Source organism: Cyanistes caeruleus, chromosome 18 (assembly GCF_971803275.1).
Source record: "Cyanistes caeruleus chromosome 18, bCyaCae1.hap1.1, whole genome shotgun sequence".
In the NCBI taxonomy this organism is placed as follows: domain Eukaryota; kingdom Metazoa; phylum Chordata; class Aves; order Passeriformes; family Paridae; genus Cyanistes; species Cyanistes caeruleus.
Window position 1 is genome coordinate 10,350,419 of NC_141718.1, and position 15,811 is coordinate 10,366,229.

The 15,811-nt window shown below is 48.9% G+C and overlaps 3 protein-coding genes across 22 annotated transcripts in view; all 3 read right to left on the bottom strand.

The window, feature by feature from the left end:
* PXN (paxillin) overlaps window positions 1–2,452 on the bottom strand; it is a 62,132-nt gene extending 59,680 nt beyond the window's left edge. For 3 of the 13 annotated variants that reach the window (XM_086855528.1, XM_086855531.1, XM_086855523.1), the window contains exons 1-2: window positions 1,899–2,399; window positions 1,607–1,727 (exon numbers count right to left, since the gene is read on the bottom strand). The gene's annotated coding sequence lies outside the window, so the exon portion shown is untranslated. Of the gene's footprint in view, window positions 1–1,606 lie in introns of all 13 variants that reach the window. The other 10 variants (XM_086855524.1, XM_086855534.1, XM_086855522.1 and 7 more) reach the window with 8 other exon arrangements.
* A 134-nt stretch (window positions 2,453–2,586) lies between these two features.
* PLA2G1B (phospholipase A2 group IB) lies at window positions 2,587–4,562 on the bottom strand. Its single transcript, XM_023937616.2, has 4 exons — window positions 4,481–4,562; window positions 4,248–4,407; window positions 3,403–3,530; window positions 2,587–2,768 (listed from the first exon to the last, which is right to left on the bottom strand). The coding sequence occupies exons 1-4, from the start codon at window positions 4,512–4,514 to the stop codon at window positions 2,647–2,649; spliced, it is 444 nt and encodes a 147-aa protein (XP_023793384.2). The 5' UTR covers window positions 4,515–4,562; the 3' UTR covers window positions 2,587–2,646.
* Window positions 4,563–6,691: 2,129 nt separating this feature from the next.
* Window positions 6,692–15,811, bottom strand: part of MSI1 (musashi RNA binding protein 1) — a 74,717-nt gene continuing 65,597 nt past the window's right edge. For 5 of the 8 annotated variants that reach the window (XM_086855539.1, XM_086855540.1, XM_086855543.1 and 2 more), the window contains 6 exons: window positions 14,877–14,957; window positions 13,577–13,633; window positions 10,707–10,775; window positions 10,427–10,581; window positions 9,886–9,951; window positions 6,692–8,963 (listed from right to left, as the gene is read on the bottom strand). In XM_086855539.1, the coding sequence (XP_086711665.1) occupies window positions 9,910–9,951; window positions 10,427–10,581; window positions 10,707–10,775; window positions 13,577–13,633; window positions 14,877–14,957 (404 nt within the window). In that variant the 3' untranslated portion in view covers window positions 6,692–8,963; window positions 9,886–9,909. The remainder of the gene's footprint in view (window positions 8,964–9,885; window positions 9,952–10,426; window positions 10,582–10,706; window positions 10,776–13,576; window positions 13,634–14,876; window positions 14,958–15,811) is intronic. The other 3 variants (XM_086855538.1, XM_086855541.1, XM_086855545.1) reach the window with 1 other exon arrangement.

The following is a 15,811-nucleotide window of genomic DNA, read 5'->3' on the forward strand; positions in this document are numbered from 1 at the left end:
CAGGGAAAAAGCAGAGTGAAGCCAGATGGGCTTTAAAACCACTGTTCCAGACTGTTCCTGCAAGTCTGCCTGCAGGTCCCTGTCATGTCCCTTCTCACTAAGGAATGATACCCCAGTACCACTTTCTGCACTTCTTCCCTTCTGCACTTCTTCCCTTCTGCACCACTAACTAGACAATGGCAGAGAAAAAAAGAAGCTGAGCCTGAAGAGGACAAGCAACAGTGTGAGTGTCTCGAATTGGTCTCCAGGCCCTAAGAGAAACTGACACAGGATCATTACCATCAGCAGAATTGTTTGCTCTCTGCATGTCTCACCTCAGCTGGAGCACTCTTTATCATCTATGCAATGCCCATGTAGTTAAGAGTAATTCAGCTCTCCCTGCAGAGAATGAGAAATCTTGGCATAGAAAGCAACAATAGAGAAAAGTTAAGAGACTGAGACTTCGCTTCTGCAGTGAGCCCGAGGAGCTGCTCTCCCTCCAGCATCCTATGCACCAGCTGTGGTGCTGTGTAGGGTCTCAGAGCTCCCCCTTGCTGAGCACAGGGATACCTTGCATTCCAGGCAATCCCTTTCTGGTTTGGAACAGAAGTACAGGCCAGCATGGCAGAAGATCTTCACACACTCCTTGTACTCCTCTATGCTGGCAGTTCAAGCAGTCAGTAGCCCTGCTCTTACTCTTCCCACAACGTTTCTCAAAGCCCTAATGAGCAGCTTTGCACAACCCCTTCAGCCTCCCCACCTGTGCCTTCATTAGAGCCTGACACTCTGCATGACGTGGGAAGGCTTCCTGTGGATGGGGGATGTTTGGATTTAATGGTAGGTCTTTCACACCATCAAAGTGGCATGGAAATGAGAAGTGTGATCAAGGGACCAAACATAAGTGCAGGCTTATAAAATCTCTATGGAGTAAGAGATGGAATCAATTTGAGTTTCATCTATCTATGGAGTTTACCTATGGAATGCTAGCTCCAAATGCTGAATGCCAGGAGTAGATATACTGCTCATCTCAAATCTAGAGTTCCTATTACAGGTAAAATTCATACTAACAATTTCTGAAATGTTTCCAATGCACCCCAGCAATCTTCCCTACTTGTGATAATACAGCTTGAAAGTGCAGTGTTCCTTCCAGATAGTGATGATATTTTACTTTTTTTTCTCTACAATGAGGTTTACCACAAGGGGATTTTAGTAACATTTACTTAGGAGCTTTACTGTTCTACAAACAGTAATTTCAGAGAATCTAAGCTAGTGAGTGAGTACAAGACACCTCATCTTGCTCTTCCAGCCCTAAGAATGATTCATTTTGGTCATATGACACCATCACATCCAGGATCCTCAAGATTTCTATGGAGAACTCCAAGCAATGTTTCCCTAAAATTCACGTACACAAACACTGAGGAAAAATAAGCACTGAATACTGGTACAAAACTAGGACTCAATCTGCCATAAAATGGAATGTCTGGCTGTGACACAATCCCCCTTTTCAAGGAAAAAAAAAAAAAGAACTAAATACAATTCACTATCCTTTCTCATTATCATTCTAATGCCCTCAAAGATACATTTACTTCCAGTAGGAAGGCATTGCAAGTACCTTCCAATAACATACCAAGCCAGCTTCTTCCTTCTGCATTTGTTTCTCGTTTCCCAGAGCACTCTCAGATCCTTGGGGTCTGCTCCATCTTTGAGTACAGTTCGTTCTGATGATGAACCCGGGCCCTTCACTTGCCCTGCCAGCAAGCAGGGGGTGGTGTGAGTATACCCACACCTCCAAAAACCTCTGCAAGCCAAAACGGTACCAAGGGTGGGGGACAGCTTTGGCACAGGACCTTGGCAGGGCTGGGAAAGTGGGGCAGATACTGTCCCTCAGAGGAGCTCCCTGCCTTCCAGGCCAAAATTACCTCCTTCCCTGCACGTCCTGCCTGGGAAGTGTCTCCTTCCCTGCAGCTCCTGACTGGGAACAGCACCGGGCAGGGGAAGGGCTCCCCAGGGCAAGCACACAGGAGACCCTCAGGAGAAAGGAGGACCAAACAGGTGAAGACCCTCACGCAGCGATGCCCCGGGGAAGAGGGACAGCTGTGCAGTAGCTAAGGCGTGGGCAGCCCGCGGCGAGGGCGGCTGAGGGAAGGAGTGAAGGGCTCCCTCAGGAGTCCGAGGAGAGTGGGGGCAGCCGTGAGGGTGGGAGAAAGCGATGCCCTGAGGCGTCTCGGGAGGATGAAGGCGGGCGGGAATAGCGCCCTGAGGAGAGCTGAGGAACCTCGGGGAAACCAAGGGAGACAGGGTCGCTCTGAGGAACCTCGGTTGGATGAGGTAGGGCAGGCACGGTCGCCCTGAGGAGCCTCGGGAGGGTGAGGGCGAGAAGCCGCAGCCCCTCCCTCAGGAGCCCCAGCCCGCGAGTACCTGAGGCGCGGGGTGGGGCACGCGAGGCCGCGAGCAGGTGCGCCCCACCCCCACCGCCTCCAAGGGCCAATCAGCGAACGCGGGGGCGCCTCACGCGCCACGCAGGGCCGCGCGCGGAGGGGGCGGGGTCTCCCTCACGCCCCACCCTCCTCCCCTTCCCCTCAGCGCGACGCTGACAGCGGCCAGGAGTGCCGATTTAGATTATTTGTTTATTTGGTCCGGTGGCGGCCCTGAGGCACATGAAATCAATTATTTGCAGTATTTGTCCGTGTCCAGATTCTTGTGCTCGGGGTTGTAGGGCGCCTTAGCGAAGCATTTGGCAGCGGCGCGGTCGCAGTTGCAGATGAACATGGCGCACTCCTTGTTCTTGCCTGGAGGAGAGAGAGGAACGGTCAGAGCCCGCAGCTTCTTCGCCAGGCGCTGCAGTCAGTGTCTCCGGCTGGCATTTCTGCTGTCACAGTGTACCCATTTCACTGTTGCCATCGTTCTGGCAGTGCACAGGCTTCTGCCCACTAGCCCACTGCCCCCAAAGCTGTGTGCTCCAGCCAAGCCATCTCTCTCCTTGCCTCTTCGTCCCATCCCTGCAGCCCTATTTGCCAGCCTCTCTGCTCTCTACCTCCGTTCCAGAGCCCTGTGAAGGCTTCACTATTCATCAGAGGTGTCCAGCAGAAACTATGTAACAATGCCAAGTTAACATGCTTAATTTAATGGATATTGCCATTAGAAGGCCTCCCAGAAAGTGCTCAATCCCCTGAAGGCTAGACAGGCTTCTCTATATCCTGCCATACTATACATCTTCATAAACTTTAAATTATGGGCTATATAAAGAATATACTGTGAATACTCATTCCAGTGCCTGTGTGAGGTGCCCTCTTTCTACCAACCAAGCCCCCTGGCAAGAACTTGGACTGTGCCCCCCTGTTGCAGAGGTGTGACTGTAACACAGCCCTGCTCCTTCCTAAGAGAGGCTGGAGATCATCTGGAGTGAAGTGGAAATGGACATACTGCTGCATGTGATCTCCCCATCAGAGCAGCTAAAGTGGTACAGCTTAGTGTAGGGGTTGTCCAGGAGGAATTTGCAGGATTCCATTTCCATTGCCTGTGAGTAGCACTTATCATGTACTTGGCAGCACCTGGAAACAAGGAGAAAATGGTTAGAAAATACCAGAATGTGACCTGTCAGACACAATTACACTAGATTTTTGCTTGCTTTGACAAGGCTCTTGACAATAAAAAAAAAAAAAAAGATACCCAGCAATAAGAGGGCAGACACAAAGGACCTCAAAGGGATATAGTTGTGCCAGCTCATGGTCCAAGAGGTATCTGGGTACATATGTACTTATGGGAGCATCTTCACAGTTGCCTATTGGGCACAGGGAAAGCTAAAGCCAGTGTTTACCCTACACTCCCTCTCAGTGCCTGGTAGCTGACAAGCTCTCAGCCAACACAATCCAAGACTTGGCTGCCAGATTTGTGTGTCTCTAAACTGCCCATGCCATTTTCTAGCATTTTGCAGCCCAGCCCTGTACATGTTGATGGTCAAGCACCTGGCAGAGTGTGCAGAGCTGCCTCCAGGCTGCTGGCCCAGCACTGCTGCTGCAAAAAAAATGCTGGAATGAGCACACTGTGCTGCCATAGAAGAGCTGCTGTAATTATATTTTATCTTAGTAATAAGGCATCAAGCTATGATAGACACATCCTTTTTCCCCTGAATTCATCTGTGAAAGAAAGCTTCATTCATATCAGCCAGGGAGTTTCGTAAACGTTCACAGGCAGGGCCAGCTGAGATGAAACTGAAGCAGGAAAGCACAAGCAAGGAAAGAGGTTTGTGAAAGCAGAGTCTTACAAACCTGTCGAGCTCATCCACTGGAGTGCCACCGCCCCCCAAGCCGCAGTAGCAGCCGTAGTCAGCGAAGTCCAGCAGTGGGTGGCTCTTGGGCAGGGTGCACTTGATCATACTGCGGAACAGCCACATGGCCCTGGGAGAGACCTCGGCGCTGGCTGCGCCCACTGGGGAGAGACACACAGGGTGGTCAGAGTCAAGTTCAGGGTTACCAATGCAAGGATGAGGATACCTACACACCCGACAGCAGGAAAAGCAGGGCCAGGAACTTCATTCTTGCAGCTCCTCACAAAGAGACCGGTGCTAAGGGAAATGAGTCTTTATATAATAGGCTCACCTTGACATGGGTATGAGATAAAACAGCCAGTATTTACGTTACTAAATGCAGACTTCTTCCACTGGGGGCTGTGGGCGGCAGGTCGTGGCGTGACCATTTGAAGGCCAATTGAGTTAAATCCATAAAAGCCAGAAAGACAAATATTTGCTCTCTAGATTTTTGCTATTAAATTCTTGTAGTGTTACTATTAGAAGTCAGCCTGAAAGATATGGATAGGGCTCTCTACTAAAACGTAATAGCAGTGTGGTGGTTAAATTGGAAGTTTCTGGCACACTAATAACCATCTGCCACTAATACTTGCATCCTCTTTTTATGGCATCCCACTTATCATTAATCCTGTATCTCTCCATGGGCTCTCCTGGCATAATTCAGAGAATAAGGTACAGGTTGTCCACTCACATCAAATTACTATTTGGCATGAGCTCAACTGAAAGAAAAATACTTTAAAACCACAGAGGAGAAGGAGATACTACTACGCAAGAAACAGGAGCCAAGTGACCTGGAAAACCTTTGAATGTGGCCTAAACAAGGAGTAATGTCTGGTTTTATGTGCCTTTAAGCAATCTACTCTGGAAATTAACTGGGCTTAGAAGTTTCAACATACACAGCAGACCTCAGTAACTTAGAGCAGTTTCTCTTTCTCCAACACCAACACAGAACCCAGATAAGAACCTTTGGTTCTCTATGTCAAGGGATGAGGAGAGTTGGGAACCTTGAAAGAAGTTGAAATAATAAGTAAGAAAAATCTTCCTGGAATCAGTTAGGGGTAAGTAAAAACACTACACTCAGATCCCTGAAGCTCTGACATTTTCAGGGCTACAAGTTTGGTATTTTTGCACATTCAAGATAGGGTTCCCTAGACATGGTTGTCAAGTCTGCATTGATTTCCAAAGCACCAAACAAACCCTCAGCTTTTAAAAGCAGAGGAGGACGCAAAGGCCACCTTTCTGCAATAGCAGAGTGCTCTCACAGGAAACTTTGGTCTCACCACCCACCAGCAGGTTCCAAAAGGGGTGATGAGGATGCTTTCCTCCTCACAGGGTCTCAAACTATACCAGGGTACCCACAGTAGCCCACTGGATGTTGGCATATCCATAGGACATCTAGGTAAAGCTAGACATGGTGCTGAACAACCAGATCCATTCTGACTTTTCTGATCTCTTCTAGCACTCCCATTCTGGGGCTGCCCACTCACAGGTAACCTACGGTCAAGCAGATGCTGAGTAGCAGATTTAAGATTCTCTGTGTTCTGAGTATTGAACAAACATTAAAGGCTGATGTAAAGAACAGTCTGTACCACAGCTAGTTCAGAAAAAAATACTTTGTCCTTTGCCCACAGATCAATCAGCTGACTTTCCCTTCAATATCCACTTAAGAGTTCTCTGTCCTCTCTGCTTTTACCATAAAAAAAAATAAAAAAAAATCTTATCTATGAAACTTAGGATTCTAATTCCTTTTTCCTCTTTTCTCAGTACTTTATGTATTATTGATGTTTCCTAGAAAAATTCCAGTCAACTGCCCATTTAAAAATCATAAATCAAAAATTTCCTACATTTTTAGTTCAACCAAAGGATCACCAAGTATGGGAAAGCAAACACATGAGTATTACAAGGGTGCCTCATGAGAAAAATCCCAGCAGGGTAAAGATTTTTCCACCAATGTTTAAGCCTTAAATTATTTTTAAGACTTTTATAAGCCCCATTGCAGTTCCCTACTATTCCACACTGTTAAAATTCTCCTTTCTCTCTTTTGTCTGTTAAGGACTTTATTTCCGTCTCCACAGTTTACTTCCTTACATCTAGCTTCCTTGGTTCACCACAGTCAATTGAATTCAGAGTATGAGCCAAACCTGTAAGCACCACATTATCTTCCTTTTCTGAACCTACAAATACTTACACAAAACCTCTGTAATGTAGAGAAGTGACACAATCTCTACTAAAGCCAGATCTGCCTCACATTATAAACTGGGCCACTGCCGAAGTGTGGGAGCAGAACAGTGAGCGAGTCAGAGACCTGTCTGGGGCTTTTATCCTTAAGGCAGGATGCAACTCCTGCCAGGTCCTGAAATCTCCCCCACTGGAAAACCTTGCACCCCCAAAATAAAGACAGAGAAGGACAGTTTTCAAATAATTTATTAGGAATTTAAAACTGAAATCTGGAAAAAGGGTTACAGGTGTGGAGAGAACAAACACTGGAGTGTAATAACTTACTGGCTTAAAAACACAGCTTTATTTCTTTTTAAAAAAATGCCCACCCTGAAACCAGAGCCCCAGCCTCCAGGCAGTGGCCAGAGAGTGACTCACAGCCCAGCAGCAGCACAGCTGGCCCGGGATGTCTGGAGGGGGCACGGAAGCAGCTCAGCGCATACACCAAGAGGGAGGAAAGCGCTGTCTGCAGACCCAAATTTGAAGTATATAGAATAAAAATAAACCCAATAAAATGCAGCTCTTCTTTAATTAGGAAATATTTAAAAAAACAGACATACAGACTCTTGTCTCAGTAACAAAAATTATTGCTTTGTGTTTTCAGTACTGATCTGTTAAGTACCTTCTTACCTAAACAGAACTCTCCAAACGCATCGCCCAGGTCAGGACAAGTTCCAGCAGATGGGGGAGAAATAGAAGAGAAAAAGGGCCCTGTGGGCACTGTGGCCCTCCCAGTCCTTTTCTAAATGCCCATCTCCTTTACAGGGGCTCAGTTTGGGGGAAGAGAGGGAATGATTTTTAAAACTTAAGATGAAGCTGTTATTTCCCTGGGAAAAGAGTTTGGCTGCATCTTAATAAAAGGCTTAATCACCCCCCTTAACAAGGTCTTTGGTTCACTGAAATCCAGACCCAAACCTGCCCCGTGTGCTCCTGCTGGAGGCCTCCCCTGGCAGAGTGCTGGTTAGCAGGGGCTTGGACCAAACCAGGGGGAGCCCCAGCAGGTTCTGGAGAAGGGACCAGATCACCCCGCACAGGACAACGGACAAATTCCCACAGTCTTCAGAACACAGAGTAAAGCAAATGGGAAGCTGCAATTCTATAATTCATATAATCCCTGAGAAGCCCTTAACCCGCCCCCAAATCACCACCCTAATGCTTTTCTCCCCTGTTAATGAATCCCCATCCCAGAGCCCTGCCCTTCAGAGAATGACTACCCAAATCTCCCCCTGGCTGACACCCCTTCCGATACCCTCGCCTCCGGAGGAGGATCCCCTTTCCCAAGAAATCTTGACGCAAGCGATAAAGTTTGGAGAGTGAATTCCTTTCAAAGTAACCAAGACAAGCAACGGCGGCAAAGCCCTTTCCCTAAGCCAGCCCAGAGCCGGCGCTACGGAGCCCAGGGATGGAGTCTGTACATCAAGCAATTGGAAGCAGCTTTAACCCGCTCAGCAAAACAGCCGATGGCTGGTACATTTCACCCCACCCACCCCCCCGCCCCCCTTTCATCTCATCTCATCAGAGGTCTTAAAATCTTACAGTAAAAGGTGTACAAAAAAAGAACGAAGTCCTGTCAGGATTCTGCTGGAGAGTATTGCTCACGCTGCGGCACCAAGTCCAGGACCTGGAGCTGCTCCTTGAAGCCAGGCTGCAGGCAGCAGCCAGGTTCAGCTCACGATATTTACATATTATACAGGAGGAAAAAGAAAACCCCACATAAAACTAAACCTAGGAAAAAAAAAATCTTTCAGCTGTAAGGATAGTGTTTTTCACTTAGCAAAATATACATTTGTTTTGTTCCATAGCGATGTCCAACGTTTTCGGATCCTTGGAGTTTCACACTTTTCAAAGCCTCACATTTACAAAACAGAAACAATTAAAAACAGTTTCTTTAAAAAAAATAGAAATACAGCAGTTCCTCTCAGCCTTTGCTCTCTCTCTGTCTCTTTCTTCCCTTCAGAACTGCATTCTTGTTACATACCGTGCTTTAAAAACACTGACGACAACAACAGAGTTGAAAATATTCAAAACAGTTTCAAAGCCAAATAAAAATACTCCTCAATGAAAACTACCTAACACAATCACAAAGCCAATTCATAAAATATGTCTACTAGCTCGGGAAAGAGCAAACAACAAAAAGAAGGGGCAGCCCCCAAAAAAGATAAAAAAATAAAATAAAAAAATAAAACTAACAGCTAATAAAATAAATAAAAGAAGAATCAGTGGGCTGGGGGCAGGGAGGGGGAAGCGTAAACCGTCGGTGGTTAGTAGGAAAGCGAGATGATCTCCTCGGGTTCAGTCCAGTGTGGTCTGGTCAAAGGGAGAGATCGGGCAGGGCGGCAGGAGCCTGGCAGCCAGCCGGCAGTGTGCAGTTTGATTCAAGAGAAAGGTAACCTTGGCTCATCCCCCGAGGCTCACCAGATCCTCCAGCCACTCGCTGTCCTCGGTTAGGTCACTGGGGAATCTGTGGGACACAGCAGGGGAGGGAAGGGACAGGATCTAGAACAACCACAGCTTTTCCTCCTGGGGTTTTCTTCCAGTGTGATCTGACAGAAACACTCAATACTCAAACTTTGCCCCAACACAGTCTTGCTCTGCACACTGCTGGCATAGGGACAGGCCACAGCAGAGATGTTTCCATCTTCAATGGCAACGTGCAGGCCTGGGAAACAAGGTCCCACACACCATGTGGCCTGAAGTCCAGCCATTTCCCCAGCACCCACATCAGTCCAGTCCTGCCAGGCTGCTGTGGGCTCCTGTCTGTGGACTCTGTTCCCTCTAGTTTTTTCTCTCCTTTTTGAAAAGCTGGTTATTGACTTTTTTTATTTTAAATTTAATCCAGCTAACTTCAATCACATTTGCAAAGCAAATAAAGACTACCCACCAGTTCCCTCTCAGCCCATCCAAGGACCAAAACCAGAAGTGACAAGATTTTCCTTCTGCCCTTCTCCCAGGAAGGAGATGAAAAACCTTACTTCCCAGGACTGGTCTCAGTAGCAGTGAGAACAATCAGCTGCATGGTGGAGGCTTCACCAGTTACACAGAAAAGCCAAGCTTGTCTGTCCAGATCACCACTGGGTTGTGACTCTGGTCAACCCCACAAATGTTTTCTCTTTTTGTGAGTGCTTCGTTTTCTTCCTCTTTGTGCCAGACACTAAGACACTCTCTGTTCCTAGCCTGGGGAGTGTTCAGTAGGAACCCAACCTGCCAAGCCTCTGGTGCAGGAGAGAGCCCCAGGCTGGCCACAGGACTCCTCCCAGAGACTGGGCCAGGCCATGGAGCCTCACAGCAACGTCCACAGCTTCAGCTGAGAGTCTGAGCACAGGGACCAGCTCAGAACCTCACTTGTCTCTCCCATTACCTTTTCCTGTTCAAAGCTCTCTTACCTCCTGCCTTCTTGGTCCCCAGCTTCAGTGATACCCATTGGTAAAAGCTGTTGCAATCAAGGGACCCTGTGAAGAAAGAGTTAAAACCTCACTCTTCAAACAAAAGAACAGTGGAGAAGAATTACTAACAAAACAAATTCAGCCATGGCACAGATGACAGAGTAACTGATCTCAGTTGGAGGTGCCAGCTCTAAAGAGCACATCACATTACAGGATGCTGTGTCAGGGCCAAGATGGGCTCTTGGAAAGCCTGAGCTAGGATCAGGGAAAGGACTGGAGATCAGGACCTTGAGTGGTGATTGGGGAGAGCCAGCAGAAACCAAGGGTGTGGGCTCCAAGTCAGCTGCTGCACTCTGCACTGTCCATCTTGGTCTGGGGCTCAGCAGTGCCACAGCCAACGCTGCAGTGGGTGGCATTTCATAACCAGAGAACAGACTGCGGGGCTGAGGGACCTGCTCGCTGCTGCTCACCTCCCTCACCACGTGGAGAACAGCCCACTCCCCATCTCCCTCCCTCCACAGAGGGCACGGGGAGCACTCACCCCTAGGCTGTGTCCAAAGCCGGTGCTCGGGGCTGGACTGGCAGCGCTGATGTAACTGCTGACCCCTGAGTCCTGGTTGGCGGCTCCATAAAGCTCTGCCATCGGCCCGGGACTGGTGGTGCCCAGAAACCCACCGGTGCGACTGGGGGTGGAACCTACAGCAGGCAGCAGAACTACATAGTCAAGATCCCAGAAATGCAACCCCATCCCACCCCCCTCCCGCAGCCCGTTGTCAAACCTCCGTGACAGGAGCTCGTGCTGGGGAGGAAAGGGGAGTTACCTGTCCCTCGCACCACGGCCGCTGCAGCCGCTGCTGCCGCCATCGGTCCATACGCAGTGAGGGGGATTGCTGGAAAAGAAGGAACAGGCATCTCAGGAGCACTGTGGCTACATGAGAAGCTCCTCAAAGGGAGCCTTCATTCCCTACTGCAAAATACTAGGCTCACACATACATATTGGCTTATAGTGCATCACAGAGGACATTAAAGGATGACAACGGGGAAGTGCATAGCCCTGAATTTATCAGTGTTCTTTTGCACAGCCAATGTCCAAGGGAATGCACGAGCCATGCTCTGTCAAGCCCACACCCCAGAGCAGCCAAAGACATGGTGTGGAAGAGCTGAACAAGAAGTGGGCAATTTCAGATGTATCCTGTCACTACTAAGCTTGCAAGACGCAGTTAATCTGAAGCAACAGATCCAGATTTTGGCAGTAAATGTGGAGAATTGCAGCAGCTCAGGGACAGCAGCTGAAGCTTAACATCCTGAGGCTTAGCCCCTCCTCTGTCTCTTGGTAATATTCTTGAACAACAGTTTAAAAGCCTCTTTCTCCCTGTTTCTTTGCTCAAGACATACCATTCTCCCCACACTGAGTTTTGCTCCTGAATTGCTAAAAACATCATTGTTCATTGTAGAAAAGCAGGAAACATATACCTAGGGAGCAGGAACTAAAAATGGCTTAATTAAAACAGTAAGTTTTAATTTATATGTAGCAGTTCTATTCCCAACTCTACTGCCACAGGCATTCAGCCCTCGGGGCAGGAGGCATCTAGCCAGTATGTTTCTCTTTGCCCTTAAAATGACTGGGTCAGCATTTCATGCTTGAATGTGAAATTCACTGTGATTCTGTTTAGAGCACCATAAAAAGAGGTCAGAACAAATCAATCGCGTTAAGGCTGAAACCCAGACTAGCTTAGGAGGGAATATTTAGTAGCAGGCACCAGCCTGTTTCAAGCAAACGTCATACGAGGCTTCTATCTAGGTTAGCTGCTCATTATAGGCCCTGGGCCAATGCAGGCATGTTGCTGCTTCACATCACCCCCAAAGATGCTGTTCAGGGAAAGAAAGGCTGCTGGCAGCCACCCTCCTGCCCCATCCCTGCTGCAAGTCCCTAACACATGAGTGAATGTGGTTTTACTGGAAAAGGAGGCGAGGTAATCTCAAAAGCTCCAGTTCTTTTTCCAAGAAAAATCCTTCTTGCCTTTGCAGTCTTATCTGCTGAGACACCAGGTTTGTGTTGTGGTGACAAAGCACCCGTGCGTGCATCCCTGCCTGTGCCATCCCCTCCTCTTGGCTCCCCTCACCAAGCTGTGAAGCACAGCCTGTGAGTGCTGCAGCCACTCTAAGGCACAAGGGCCCTCGAGCTCGCTGGGCCCTGCCCTCCGCAGAGCCAGTTCCAGCCTATCCATGGGAACCACGGCCCAGCCAAGCGGCTGCGCAGGGCCTGCTTAACAGGAGGTAAGCGTATCGGGGAGGGAAGAATGCCACGATCCCCAGCTGGTACTTCAGTGAGACACTCAGGACTGTAAGCTAACGTGGCACCCAGCCAGGACAGCAGCATTAATAACTTCTTACTGTGCAGAGCCCTGGTATATCCTGGCCACCAGTGACAGCCAGGCCCTGGGCGAGTCACCTCTGCTAGGAAAAGGTACAAGACAGCTGGGGGTGAATGTGAAGGGAAAAACACTTCTACCAAGTCACCAACATTCCTCTACAAATGTGATGGGTTTTGCAGAAAAACACCTGTAAATAAACAACTGGACCCACATCTGCTTTGCTTGCCAACAAGAAGGCTCAAAGGTGCTTATGCAGCTGCATACGTGGTGTCAGGGAAGGGTTTTGTTATGAGGGAAACAGGATTTAGTTTTCCTCTACTTCCCTCAGGGAAATTTGTTTGTTGGTGGCTGCCATCCTCAGCATCCTCACGAACAGAGTCCCTGAGGATTAACATAGTTTTGTGCCACAGAAACTCCCTTTCAAGCCTGTTTGTACTGCTAATTCGAGAAGAGCTTCTCAGGAAGGTCTTCCATACTCCTTTGCAGAGAGATTCAAACCCTGAAACAGGTGGGGGCAAGGAAGCACTGGGAAGGAGGAACATCATGGAAATGAAATGGCACACGGGGAGCAGGGTGCTACACAAAGCTGCTTTTCTATGACAAAAACCATGGACAGGACAGAGCTGGGGAAAACATGGCCATGGAAGGGAGAGTAGACAGAAGGAATATCATGTAGGGAGAACACACTGCACACATCCCAGGGACTGAGGATGCAGAGGGCATTTGCACTTTGAGGACACTGAGAACGTTCCTCTGCTCCCATTTTGTTCCACAGCTCCCTACAAGCACTGCAGTCCTGCAAGGTCCCCCCACACTCACTATGACCTGGGAAGCCTGTGTGGGAGTAGCTGGGGAGCTGTACCACCCAGTGGGGAAAGCGTTCCCTGCAGCCCCTCCTACCCAGGAAAATGGGATTAGAATAACCAGGAGTGCATTCACACCCTCTCCCTCCTCCCAGCACTCCAAATTTCATCTTTGCAACATCTCAGGTTAAAGCCATTTGTTCACCTGTGGAAGTCACCCTGCTCTCTGCAGTTTCCATATTTGGTTTATATATTGCCTGGGGCAAGGAGCTAAAAAGTGAGGCAAGCAGCAAGAAAGGACCTGCATGGCCCTCTTCAGAGGCAATGATGGCTCTGATTGCCTCTCCATCTTTCCATCCCCAGCTTTGGATGGAGCTTATTCAGATGAAAGAGGAAATAAGGCACATTCCCAGTCTAACTTCTCCAGGCTGTGGAGCAGCAACACCACTGAAACAGCCCAAAGCCCCCTTCTCCCCTTCCAGCTTGTGAGTTTAGGAAATGAGTGGGACTGACCTGTGAGCTCAGGGAGGACGGGGGCACTCGGGAGAGGGGTCCGCTCTACACGGAACTCTAAAAATGAAATGCAAGACAGCTTAGGAACTCATCAAATGCCCCGAGGGAGACCCCCAGAGATACAGCAGCTGGGGTCTGCTGGGGGAGCAGTCTGCAACCAGACTGCAACCAGGCCAGTGTCTTCTGTAAACTGATTTATAACTGGTGCTGAAAGGTGCTGGACTCCTGCCCTGAAGGCTGAAAGGATCCATTTATCCTTGGAATAAATGTGGCCAGGGCAGGACGAGTTCAAGCGTCACTGAGTAGCCTCAGGTCTGCCCTGGAGCACCGCTCTGCGACCTGGCCAATCTGACCTCTCAGTGGCAAGGCCAGTGGGTGCTCAGTAAGTGCCACACTCTGCCTGGCACAGGTTTACAATGAGGGACTTGAAGCCACTACAGCTAGATTCATGGAGAGCTTCCAGGCAGCCAGGAGGCAACAGCAACTTTCAGCCAGTCAGCCTGGGCTCACCTCAGACAAAGAGGAAACTTCCCATTCCCAGCCCTTAATATCAAAACTTCATATATCAATCATCACACTGAGGGATGGAGTAAGGAAGGGATGCTCAGAGTTGCCACAACTCTAGAAAATAGCAATAGCACAGCGTGTCCCTTAAGAGTCCCTGGCCTGGCAGAGAGCAGGAGGGGAGGCCCCGCAGCTCTGAGCAGCTGCGGCACAGCAGGTTGCAGCCATTGATTGCTGAATCCATGCTCTGAGCACATGGCAGTGTTGGAAGCTTGAAACTACCCAGTTTTCAGGAGATCTGCAGCCCCCTGGCCCAGCAGATGCTTTGTGAAGGCTGTGAGGCACTGTTCAGAACACAACTGCAGTGCTACAGACACCTGCCTTTTGTATGCCCAGGAGTTCCCTGGCACAGGGGATTTAACATTCTGTGCTACTTTCAGAGTGGTGGCAACTCTGGTAAAGAGAGACAGACACACACAAAGGCAGTGAGACAGGCAGAGCTGTGGGGCCCTTCTGTGTCACAGCAGCAGCCCTGCGGAGGAGGCCAGCAGAAAGGATGTCGGAGTAGCCTTGGGCTTTTCCTGTCACTGCAGTGTGAGGATAATCCTAATGAAGGACAAGCTGTTCCCACCTATTCCAGGGCTTCTCCAATCCCCCTTCCACATCCATCTCAAATTTAAAGAAAGACCAAACAGGGGAAAGGGTAAAAGGGGCAGAGCCTGGGTTATAAATCATGCCAGGGGCTCCCATCACCTGAAGGCAGACATAAAAACCGAGCAGGGAGAGCTCCACTCACCAGGGAACTGGTAAGTGTAACCAGGTGCAATACCAGTGTAACTTCGACTCGCGTAGGTAGCAGCTTGGAAGCCTGGATAACCTGGGGAAGAGAAAAGGACTCTGTTACTGTGAGCTGGCAAGGTCTGGCTGCTCCTGAGCAGCATGAGCACCCTTTGGCATTAGACAGCAGAAAGAGGGGTAGCAGCAGAAGCCCCAGGACAGCGCTGGGCAGAGTGCACAACGTGTGTGAGCCTGCAGAGGAGTTTTAGCAGGCCCATTTAATTTTCCCTTGCTCCAAACACGTAAAGACATGGAGATTTCCTTCTCAGACTCACAGCTCTGTAGGCTACGGCTTTCTGATGCATCAGCTGGATTTACAAACAGGAGATCAGGGAGGAAGGGGAATTTGAAAGGCTGAATAGCTCTGAGTCACTTTTGCACTAGAAGGGCTGGTGAATGCAGGTACAAAGAACATTTCTTCCTGGCACAGGTAGGAGCACAATTCCTGCTGTTCCCCAGGAAGCTGACCACCTATAGGAACAATCCAGTGAGAATGCAGGGCATTGACTCACAGATGAATATTTGATTTGAGATCTCCTAAGACAAGAGTCTGTGGATTTCCCAGTGACTCAGTTTGAGTCTTGCTGCTTTAAAATTCAGATGGCTTAGAAAAGGCAAAACCCAAAACCACAGGCTGGAGATTTATTTTCCTTCAATAAGTCAAGTGAAAACATTGGTGGAAAAATGCCCTTTTGGGGGTTTTGTTCAGTGACTAACTGCTACTCAGCAGGCTTAGCACTGAGAGCCAGGCTGAGTACACCTTGCCCAGCAACACCAGCAATGATCCTGAGCAAACAGTGCTCTTGGGTCAGCTCAGTCCTGGCTCCAATGAAAGTGAGAAGAGAGACAAGCCAGGACCAGCACCCACACTGGAATGATCATGCTGACTTCTCA